Below are 12,021 nucleotides of genomic sequence, written 5' to 3' on the forward strand. Positions count from 1 at the left end.
TTAACTCTGTCCTTTAGCATCACTATAGGGTCGTTATGAGTTGAAAATGGCTCAATGGCAGTCAGTATCCATAAGCATTCAACTAAGTATTTACTGGGTGTGTCTATAAGGTACTCCAATTTAACTGAGGTTGACCTGCTAGAGACAGAGCCCTTCCTTGCTGAAAAGAGGCTCAGAGTGCAATGGAGATTCCATCTGAAGCTCCTCAGGGTCAGAGGCCAGGTCTAACAAACAGGTCAGGGTGCCAGGAGAGTACAGCTTTCAAGTGCTGAGTTTTTTCAATTTTGAAAGTGCACAATTTCAGAATCTCCTCATTGAAACACATTGCTATTTCCTTCAGGCAAACGCGGGGGTCCTCTGGGCTTGAAGACAACCAGTAAGATCCACTCCCCCTTCACTGTGGGGGCTGTCATGGCCCCAGGTACAGTCAGCTCCGGGTGAGGAATCCACTTCTAGTCCACTGCGGTGGCCACTGTGATTGCAGACAGACTGATTTTCTGGGGGCAGGCATGGGACTAAAGAGACCACCTCCTGGTCTCTCAGTTGATTCTGCACCAGTAGGGCGGGGGCAGCGAGGCCCCGAGTCCCAGGTTGCAGCACAGACCCCACTGTGGTCACAGTTCCATCACTGAGAAGTGAACCACAGAGTCACTGTGAGAATGAGAGCAGGAGACCAGAAGCAGGAGTGGTCCAAAGAAGAAAACATTTGGGGCAACTGTGCTATTAGCGGCAATTCCTCAACCCTCCCTGGGAGTCTGCTGGTTAAGCAGTTGCTGCCAACTGAAAGGTTGGCAGTTTGAACCCATCTAGACACTGCATGAGAAACGCCTGGCAATCTGATCCCATAACGACGACAGCCAGGAAAAGCCGCCAGGCCATTCCACTCTGTCACACAGGGTCACTAAGAGTTGGAACTGACCTGATGCTGCGGTAGCCCTGCATGTGACATGACCACTCTCCCCGTAAAAGGACAGAGCGCATAGCCCAACTGCTGGGCTTTGGGTTCAGCCACATGGCTTGCTTTTACCAACGGAATGGGACATAAGTGATCGAATCCTAGTTAGTTTTCACACTCCTGTCCTTCCCACGGGCAGCAGTGCCCAAGCGCGCTCACTGTTGAAGAGGAAGGTGAATAGCCCACTCCCTTTTGAGTTCCCGACGCACGAGCGTCCCAGATGCTTGGGCTCTGTGCCACCGAGGCACAGCACCAGCAGTCCTAACCAATGTTGTTATTGGGGGCTTCCAAGTCAGTTCCGATGCACAGCCCTCCTGTGCGGCGCAGACTGAAACACGGCCCGGTCTTATGTCATCCTTACCAGCATTCTGACAGCTGAACCCACTATTGTAGCCATTGTGTCGACCCATCTCTTAAGCGAAGACTTTCAAAAGGCAGAATTTATTATGCAGCTTTCCCTAACTCTGTAGTTACACATCTGATTGTAATGCCAAGGTTGCAGCAGAGATAAAATGAACATTTTATGTTAGAACATGCTGTGGATTGAATGAAATCTCCCCAAAATATGTTTTGCAAATCTAAATTCCTATACCTGTGCTTAAAATGTCACAAGAAGGTGGGTTTTCTAGGCTATGGCAAGGAGGGAGTATGACTGTGTGTCCTTCACACTCTTGAGATATAAAAGCAAATTAAGCAAGCAAGCAGGCAAGGGCGAAGATGGATGCTAAGCCACATGAAGACACCACGAGACAGAAGCTGAGAAGAGAGAAAGATCCTCCTCCAGAGCTGATAGGCAGGCTCCCCTGGAGCCTCCGAACTGCAAGAGTAGGGATTTCTGTTTGTTAAAGTTGCCCATTTATATTGCTACCAAAAAAAACACACAAACTCATTGCCACTGAGTTGATGCCAACTCATAGCAACCCTATAGGGCAGGGTAGAACTGCCCCTGTGGGTTTCTGAGACCGTCTTACGGGAATAGAAAGCCCTGTCTTTCGCCCATGGAGCAGCTGGTGGTTTCAAACTGCTGACCTTGTATTTAGCAGCCCAATGTGCCCCCTAGACTCCTATTTCTACTACAGTGGCAGAGGTAAGGCAGGGCCAGCAACAGTCCTCCTCTCAATTGTAACATTCGAAAACCTCAACAAACTCACCGGCATCAAGTCAGAAGATTAGGTGAGCCTAAATGAAGACCCACATTTCCAAGAGGGAAGTCTCTTCCTTACCTTTCAGCTTATTAATTTCAATCTTAAGTGTTTTTAATTTCTGCTTGCAATCTTGCTTTTCCTTCACTATGCTGGCCTCCACCACCTTGGCATCCCGAAGCGCATGCTCCAGAACTTTAAACTTGCCCGAGCAGTCTGCAATGTGGTTGACGGCCTCGATGATATCTTTATCCTAGTGGAGAAATGGCAGTTACAATTCCAACCAGTCGATACGGAAACAAATTAAAATACCATGGCCACCAGGCTCAGTGTTAAGTGCTTTTCAGCCATTAACGTATGCAATCTTCCTAATCGCAGGTACTGCTATTATAATTTTCCCAGGGCAAGTCTGCTGCCAGGCTTCTTTAAAGCGGTAAAAAGGAAAGAAGGCACTCGTACGTGAGAAGCAAACAACGGAGAAGGAAGGCCTAAGAGCGAGGCCTTGGCCTCACTGCCAGAAGACCAAACCAGTCTGACTTGGAAGAAGTATGGCCAGAATCTCCTTATTCTGTGAGGATGGTGAGAACATGTTGTCAGGAGAGACCAGTCCCAAGAGAAGGACACCATGCTTGGCAAAGTGGAGGGTGGGTGAAAAAGAGGAAGTCACCATCAACGAGATGGATTGCCACAATGGCTCCAAACAATAGGCTCAAACAAAACAATTGCGAGGATGGTGCAGCACCGGACAGCGTTTCCTTTTGCTGTACACGGGACCACTATCAATCAGAAGCAACTGGCTAGACCCGAACAACAAATTATCATCACCATAAAGCAGATGAGTAAACAGGCATAGAAAGGTTACACAGCTTGCCCAACATTACAGAACATTTAAGTAACTGAATTAGGACGTGAACCTAGCCCCCCACCCCCCAACCCAGCCTTGGAATCCCACAGCTGCAGCTCGGCTCTGTCCACAGGGTCACCCTGAGTTGGAACGGACTCCTTGGCTGTGAGTTTGGTTTTATGAGACGAAAAAAGAGGTCATTACATTAAAGACAGGAAAAGAGCCACAGAGATGTGGACGGGTGTCACACTTTAGTGACTGCCCTAGCGGCCGTTGGTAACAGTTTCTGCTCTGTGTCACAGAGCACAATCAATCTGCCAGCCAGTGCTGTCATGAGACTCAGGATGAATTCCTTGGAAAAAGTCAAGCTCATTTAACACGCCAGGTCATGGAATGGTTCTGGGAGTCTGCAGGTCAGATGGGGTATCTGTGACCCTCTGAATGCCTGGGGGGTGTTATTTTCAACTTGTTTCCCTCATTTCCATTCCTTTTCCCATGGGAACAACTTATACACTCAAGTTATAAAACTACTGAAAGAAATTAACTCCAACTCACTGGCAGAGAGTTGACTCTGACGGACTGTTCCTTAGGGTTTCTGAGGCTGCGATTCTTTAAGGGAGCAGACAGCCTCCTCTTTCTCCTGAGTAGCAGCTGGTGTTTGAACTGCCCACCTTGTGGTTGGCAGCCCAACACTTAACTGTGCCACCCAGCTCCTTGAACTACATTAGACTAAAATAAATGGGAAAATGTTTCATATTTGAGGACTGAAAAGCTGGGTATTGTTATGATGCTAACTACCCAAAGTGATCTATAGATTTAATACCATCCCAGTCAATATTCCAACAGGCTTCGTTCTAGAAATGCTCGACTTTCTACGGCAAGAGCCCAGACTAGCTAGTGCACTGTTGAAAAAGGAGAACACAAGGTGTGGACACACTCTTTCCACAGTCATCTGAACAGCCTGGTACTGGCAAACGAAGTGTCACAACAAATGAGAAGGCTGACAGGGCTGCTTTTCTGGGAATTACATAAGATGATGAACACGAATATGCCAGTGGAGGTAGCGGTATTTTCAATTACCTTTAGCTTTATCATTGTGGTGAGTGCTTGTTCTCGCGCTTGTAATTGTCCTACCTGGGCAGAAAGGTCCACTAACGTGCTGCTGAGATTTTGGTTTCTACCCTACAAGGGAACACAAAATCAGTACTGAGACATCTTTGAGCCTTCATTGCCATCACCAGCCATAAACTGTGCTCCCTTTGCTTTTTATTAAGTTGATTTATTAAAAAAAAACAAAACCAAAAACCAACCTTAGTAACGAAGTAGGCTAAGCCAGCAATCATTAAAAAGAGACACAAATATCTCCCCACTAACTCTAGTACCCCCCTAAATAATGGCATCACCCTGCGGGATTAAATTAGTCACATTTGGGTGCCAGCCTATTTCCTAAAGTTTAACATAATTTTAGGGTGGGGAGAAAGGCGAGTAAGAATGAATGGGAACTGCATCAGTAAGCAATTCCTTTCTTGGAAAGACCTGCCTATGGAAGTATTCCCATTTATGACTGTTCTTAAACTACAGAACTGTCTGATATAATTGTTGTGGACACACACGCTTTACTGGCTGGAAAAAGAATCAGCAATCCAATCAGTGGGAAGGGTCTGTAAGGTAATTTGACAGTCCCTCCTCTCAGAAGGGCCACAGGAAAGGGATGATAGCCAGGGTGTGCTATGGCACTGAGGAGCCACGTAATTAACTTCTAGCTCTTACTTATTCCTCCCATTACTATTATGGTTTTCATTCATTTCACCTCATCTATCATGTTAGATTTGCCCATGTACATTTGCATATTTAAGATCATTTGGTACATGAAAGATAAGATAAAGAGCCCTTCAGAAATGTAGCAGGAATAGTGGTCCCCCCTGAGGGTACGGGAAGAGAGGAGGGAAAGGAGAGAATGAGACAGAGAGCACGAATGACTATAACCCCTCTTGAATTCTAGGTGAATGGATACACTGGATTGTGCAAGACATGGCAAAAACAACCCCACCAAACTATTATAGGAAAGAGAAAACAGTAAGGGTTCCTGGGGTGTAAGGGGGGAGAGGGAGGAGACAAAGGGGAGCTGATATCAAGGAGTTCAAGAAGAAAGAAAACGGTTTCAAACTGATTGTGGTCGCAATTGTACATACTGCTTGATGTGATCAAAATAAGGCATGCTGGAATCAAGGACAGATGATCCCTTCAGGACCAGTGCCAAGAGTGGCCATACTGGAGAGTGGAGGGAGGGTGGGATGGAAAGGGGAACCGTCCCTGGGGGGCGGACATCAGAAAAGTGGGTGAAGGGAGACGTCGGACAGTGTAAGACATGACAATAATTTATAAATTATTAAGGGTTCATGAGGGAGAGGGGAGTGGGGAGGGAAGGGGTAAAATGAGGAGCTGATGCCAGGGGCTTAAGTGGAGAGGCAAATGTTTTGAGAATGATGAAGGCAATGAATGTACAAATGTGCTTTACACAATTGATGTTATTATGTATGGATTGTGATAAGAGTTGTATGAGTCAATAAAATGATTTAAAAAAACAAAACAAAAAAGAGTTAAAACCAAAAACAACAACAAAAAGAAAACAAAATACGGAATGCTATGATATCTGTTAAGAGCTCCCAATAAAAATAATTGATTAAAAAATCGACAAACTTTTAAATTGTTATCTCCCTTAATTCAACACTGGAAAAGGACATAAAAATGTGCACTGTTATTATGAATTACTACACTCTGTATCATGATCCATAATGAGTATCATTATGGTCACAGAGAATGTGAAAGATACCTATTCTCATAAAATATGGGTCTCTCGTGAAACGTGAACTCAACTCTCTGAGGGCTGGTCAGTTTGGACAAGGACGCTTGTCAGTCCTTCAGAATCTATTCCCAGTACGCCACTAAGGAGGTCTAGATAGTTGTCCCATTAGCGAGACAAGACGCACAGTTCACAGTGCACGGTTTAATGCTATGCTTTGGACACTGGATGACGCTGGTCTGCATGTCTGCATGAAGCCTGATCGCCAAGGCAGGACCACACAGTGCACTTACCCCACCAGCACATGACACGAGACCCGGACATGGGCACGTGGATGCACGTGTGCATATACAGACATGCGCCTATCACGGACACATTTCATTTACATCTAGTTGTTCAATGGCTGATACACATGCATCATTAGGACAAGAAACACTCCCAGAAACAAGGCCCACCTCGAGGTCTTCTGAGAGCAGAGACGCATGGGTTGCCCTCTGAGCCATTTCCTGCAGTTGTTGCTGAGTCTTCTGAAGAGCCACCTGGCAGTCATTCTGATTTGATTCCAAGCTTTTTACTTTCTTTGTGAGGGACCTGATTATTTCACTTCTTTTATGCAGTTCACCTGAGGGGAACGCCATCGACAACTTAGTTATAGGCTAATCTCAGGTTGATCATGCATTCGTTTCAAAACTGGAAGTTAAAAGGCAAAAATGTGTTAAAGAGCTTTTCAAAGGGCAATTCATTAAAACAATTTTTTTCAACTGTGAAATGCACATAAAAAACAGGAAAGTCATAAAATTTGTGTGCAGAGTTCAAAAGGGAACACGTGTGTTCTTTGTGACGCTGTCAGCAGCCTCTACATCCCTTCTTGAACACAGGACGCTGGATTCAAGCTCTCCTTCCTTTCTCTGCTTCTTGTGATGCTTTGGCCCCATCAGGAGCCCTAGTGGCACAGTGGTTATGCACTGGGTCGAGACCTGAATGGTCGGCTGTTCGCAGCCACTGCCTCTCTGAGGAAGAAACACTGGGTTTACTACACATGCAAACAGTCTCAGAAACTCAGAGGGGGTAGTTCAAGCCTGTCCTGTGCAGTAGTGACGAGTGGGCATTGACTTGATGGCAGTGAGTTTTTTAGTTTGACCATACTGCTTAGAAATACAGCTTTGTGAACCATCATAGAGATCTACGCTGTGAATTCTCCAATCTGCTTTTTGCACTTAAGATGACAAGATACTAAGATTCGTCTATATTGTTGCATGCGTGTATAGTTATACTACATACTGTATATACTCGAGTATAAGCCGACCCGGACATCAGCCAAGGCACCTAATTTTACCATTAAAAATGTGCTGAAAAACTTGGCTTATACACGAGTACATACAATACTAGGAAGGGCTTCAAAATCTTGTGGAAAACAGAATCAAAAGACCGTGGGCGGTCCCCACAAACTTTTAGAAGCCCTCTAATATATATTTAATCCAACAGTATCCAATTATATGATTGCCAGAGTTTACATACCCATTCTAATACCCATTTGGGTGGTTTCCACGTGGGGTCTAATTTGGATGCTGCAGCTCTGAATAGCCCTGGGCATGAATTTCGGTGTGCATCTACCAGCTCGAGAGCCTTGCTACCCAAAACTGCTTTTAATGACCATTTTTAATTACTAATAGAAAAGCCTTGATGCCAGGGTGCTTAAAGTGCTCAGCTTCGACGAGCCAAAAGGTCAGCAGTTAGAACCCATTCACTCTTTAGGAGACCCAGGGAGCACTTCCACTCGGTGCCATAGGGTCTCTATGAGTCGGAATGGACTCAGTGGCAGTGAGGTTTTAATGACTAATAAGAATGAGAATCTATCAGCCCTTTTGGCATCTAAGTTCTTTGCCCTACTTTAATTCACATTTCTCAGTTGGATTGTGGGTGCTCATCAGTCTTTCAGACCGACACTCTTGGGCAGCGGAAGTATGTCCTCCACGCCTCCTGGGAGCCCTAGACACGTGACTGCGTGTCAGTATGGACCCACGGGGCTGCCGAATGCATATCTGACCTTCTAATTTGCTGCACCGCTCTTCCAAAGTCAGCACTTTCTGCCGGTCCTCCTCCCATGATAGAAGTTGCCTCTGATGTACTGTGACCATATCATTGAGCTCTTTATCTCGATCTTTTAATTCTCCAATTAGCAGCTGCAGTTCTTTCCGCTGTTTCTCAATAGTGGAAATCTCAGCTTCTGAGCCGATGTTCTAAATACAGAAAGGAGTTTCACATCAAAAGAAAACTCACTGACCACACAGGTCAGTCAACACAGGTTTTCCAAATACTTGTATCTTCTGGTGCCAATTCTCAGTAGTATGATAAATCAATGACATTTCATTGTTAATAATGTGGCATTGAAATTGTGAATGTTTAAACAAGTTCAAACCTACTGTACCTCTAACTTTTGGTCTCCATCAACACACACACACACTCCACTCTTAAAATGTGAAAAACCTCCCCTGGCCAACCATCAATAGACTGGGTTCTTCATTTTACTTTCTCTGCTCTCAACTGTCTCCTTGCACCAATCTACAGTATTAACCTCCACCTTATCCCACCAACTCTGCAGCAATTAGTGAAAGAAAACACAAAATAATTACGCTTTGATATATTCTCGTTAAAGAATAGGAATTTTATTCTACAAAGAAGAGAATTAATACATAAACGTTTGGCAAAAGGTTATTTGTAAATAGGTATTTATCTTTGTTGCAAATATAACCAGGAATGTGGTAGGACCTAATCCAGAGAACCCACTGACATTGAGCTGATTCTGACACAGCACCTGGAGGGTGTCTGCAGCTATAGATATACAGATTTTTACAAGAGCAGATAGTAGCTTGTTCCCTGGAATGGCTGGTGAGTTTGCAAGGAAGACCTTGTGATTAGCAGCCAGTGACTACCTGACAATGCCTCCAGGGATCCTTGTGGTGGGGCTCACAAGCAGTAAACAATGACACTGTTCTAAATCCTACTTGGGTGCAATTACTGTGGTCTTAAAGTCATGAGCAACCACCTAATTTTTAACTAGTGCAGTCTCCCCACCCAGATGAAAAAAGTGATGAAAATTGAAGACATATGAAAACAATCCAAGGGCTTTATAATAAACCTCACTACTAGCAGTCTCATGATGCTGAGACCAGAAGAACTAGACAGTACCCACTAGCACTATCAACTGCTCTGAAGGGTGTAACATTAGAAGGTCCTGAATAGAGCGGGCCCTGATAGTGTTGGTGGGTAGTAAACTTTGCACGGTTACCTGCAAGGTCAGTGGATTGAACCCCACCAGTTATTTTTCTAAAATATGAGCAGAAAGATGAGGTTATCTGCTCCTGTGAAGATTTATTAAGCCTCAAAACCCTATAAAGGATCCATATGAGTAGGAATTGATTTCATGGCAGTGGGTTTGATTTTTTGGAAGAGAGTGGGAGAAAAAGGTGTAATCAACTAAAAATCCTAAATAAGACCAAGCTAGCTGGTTGGATAGATTGGCAAACCCTAGTTGGATATAGATTGGCAAGCCCCTTAATCACCCTCAGAATTGGACTCACCTCCATGGCTCAACTTTCAGCCAACAATAAGCAGGTTTATAACACTAGGTAGGTATGCACATCCTAGACTCATCAATCATTTGAGATCAAAAGGACAAAGCTCTCAAGGGTTAGGAAGGAAGAATGGAAACAGAAAAAGGGGAGGAAGTGGGATAAATGATGCTACATCAACGAAATAAAACGAAACTGATGATCTGGCCAACTCTTCACTCAAATCACAATGAAAAAGCTAAATAAACGAAAATTTAAAAGAATTAAGAGGCAGACTCTGAGACTGGGCAGAATGAGAACATTAAAGCCTACAGTGTAAAATATTTTTACAACTATAAAGTCTGTAGTTTACGCTCAAGCTACCCAGTGCGATTTACAATTGTAATTGACCCTAACTCAACATTCATTAATTTAAAACAAGCTTTGAAAGGAAAAAATTCAAGCATACACAAAAGACAACGGACTTGTACAACAAACTCCCATTTACACCTCATTGCCTAGCTCCTCACCACTGCTTTCCACCTTCTTTGTTGATAATACACATTTCACCCTTACTCATCAGCGTGCATGTCTAAAATGAACAATCTTACACAACCACTTTCAGACCTAAAAAACCTATCTGCACTAATTCCTTATCCGCATAAACCAGACTAAAACCAAATTCGCTGCCATCAAGTCGATTCCTACCCTACAGCATATGCTATATACTTTTTAAAGGGACCTGGTGGCATGGCTAAAGCACTCGTTAAACAAAAGGTGAATCGCTCCACGGGAGCAAAGACAAGGCAGTCTGTGTCCACACAGGTATACAGAATCATCAATCCAAAACCCTAGGCCGAGTTCTACTCTGTCCCCTAGGCTCACCATGGGTTGCTTCAACTTGAGGGCAGTGGGTTTGGTTTTCAGTGTAATTTAAAGGTCTCGTGCAGGGACTCATCAGTATCTCACAGCCATCAGGTACACTGGATGCAGTGGGTTCGGTTTGTGATTTCAGTATAGGGCGTCTGCCCCGAGAGTGAATCTTTAATCAGGCACTTGTTTCCCAAGTAACCTTGGGCAAATTACTTATCACCTGATCAGGGCTTCCTCCCTGATCAGGTGATAAGTCACAGTACTTTTCCTTCCTAGGGGTTGCTGGGTGGGGCGAGCAAGATAATCTGCAGTGGTTCTCAACCTTCCTCATGCCGTGACCCTTCCATACAGTTCCTCAGGTTGTGGTGACCCCCTCCCCAACCATAACATTATTTTTGTTGCTACTTCATCACTGTCATTTTGCTACTGTTATGAGCCCCGTGACCCCTGTGAAAGAGTCGTGTGACCCCCAAAGGGGGTTGAGAAGCGCTGCTGTAGCATATTTAACACAGACGGCCTTCCAGTCAATTCTACGGCATAGAAACCCTCTAAAGGCGAACTGCCCTGTGGCTTTCCAAAGCTGTGAATCTCAACAGGTGCAGAAAGCCTCATCTTTCTTGCACACACGATGAGCCATCAACAAACACCAACTATCATTGAGACTGTACGTGACATTATCATCCCGTACCCTTCTATGCGATTGAAAAACTCAAAAGTGTTACTTTCAGGCACGAGTTTTAAAAGCTCACCCGAGGTCCTGGTACAGTTATTTCTGCTTTCTTTTCTTTTCTTTTTTTTGAGGAGTAAGATTCGTAAGTTAAAAAAAAGATTCGTAAGTAATAAAGGCAGATGAATCAGATACATACTTGTGCCTCAGCACACGTTAGGGAAAACAAAATGAAATTTGAAGGCAACTGGTTACAAGTGTATTCTCTCAGAGAGCGCGGATCCCTTGCAGGGCTGTAGTCTAGTTTACAGGGCAACATCACCTCGACATGCCCGGACACAAGGAGACAGGCTGGAAGCCCTAAGCCAGAGCACCTCGGAACTTTCTTGGCAATAACGCGGTTCACAGCGTGGAGAATCGGGAACGCACGCGAGGTGCTTCCCAAACGCCCAGTGTTTTCGGGAAACGTCAGCGTCTCCTCCAGCGTCTCCAGCCGGGGCGGAGGAACACGCTTGGGTTTACGAGGTGACGCCGTCTCCCCTCCACGGACCGCGGTACGGTTGCAAACCTAAGTGGGGCGCGTTCTTGAGAGAGAACCCCGGCCTTTCGCGGACCCGTGTTTCGCTCGGCCCGCGGGCCGGCGAGCTGAGCTTCAGGGCGGGGGCGCGGCGGCCGCTCACCTGGCGCCCGGAGAACAAGGTCGCCGAAGGGTTCATGGGCTGTTCCTCCGCCCTGGGGAAAAGTCGGGAGGACAGCGTCACCTTAGAAACGCCATAGGCGCGCCCGCCCGGAGCGGCGGGGGCCACCCCGGCGCCCCGCGCCCACGGCCTGCCCGAGAGAGCCCACAAACTGCCTTCTCAACTCCAAAGCGCGCCGGCACGCCGCGCTACGGCGAGGCCGCGGGGCCAGCGGGTCTCGCGAGACTCCGGGCGGCGCCTTGCCCCCTCGGAGGGCCGGGGTCCGCTGACGCCTCCGCGTGGGGTCCTCCGAGCACCCGCTCGCTGCCAGCAGCGGAGGTCGCACACACAAAACTTGAGCTACTGCAGCGTGCCATTCCCGTTGTCACCGGGCTCAATTCCTGGTCCGTGAATGCATGAATGAATGCATGAATGAATGCATGAATGAATGCATGAATGAATGCATGAATAGGGGTAAGGCGGGAGGCGCCCAGCCCCGAGAAAGAACA

General features: G+C 46.0%; 1 protein-coding gene across 3 annotated transcripts in view; it reads right to left on the reverse strand.

The window, feature by feature from the left end:
- Positions 1–11,707, reverse strand: part of CCDC62 (coiled-coil domain containing 62) — a 49,587-nt gene extending 37,880 nt beyond the window's left edge. For all 3 annotated transcript variants that reach the window (XM_075534350.1, XM_075534351.1, XM_075534349.1), the window contains exons 1-5: positions 11,516–11,707; positions 7,792–7,984; positions 6,200–6,366; positions 4,022–4,123; positions 2,179–2,350 (exon numbers count right to left, since the gene is read on the reverse strand). In XM_075534350.1, coding sequence (XP_075390465.1) covers positions 2,179–2,350; positions 4,022–4,123; positions 6,200–6,366; positions 7,792–7,984; positions 11,516–11,551 — 670 coding nt within the window. In that variant the 5' untranslated portion in view covers positions 11,552–11,707. The remainder of the gene's footprint in view (positions 1–2,178; positions 2,351–4,021; positions 4,124–6,199; positions 6,367–7,791; positions 7,985–11,515) is intronic.
- Positions 11,708–12,021: the final 314 nt, after the last annotated feature.

The sequence above is a fragment of the Tenrec ecaudatus genome, chromosome 16 (genome assembly GCF_050624435.1).
Source record: "Tenrec ecaudatus isolate mTenEca1 chromosome 16, mTenEca1.hap1, whole genome shotgun sequence".
NCBI classification, from domain to species: Eukaryota; Metazoa; Chordata; class Mammalia; order Afrosoricida; family Tenrecidae; genus Tenrec; species Tenrec ecaudatus.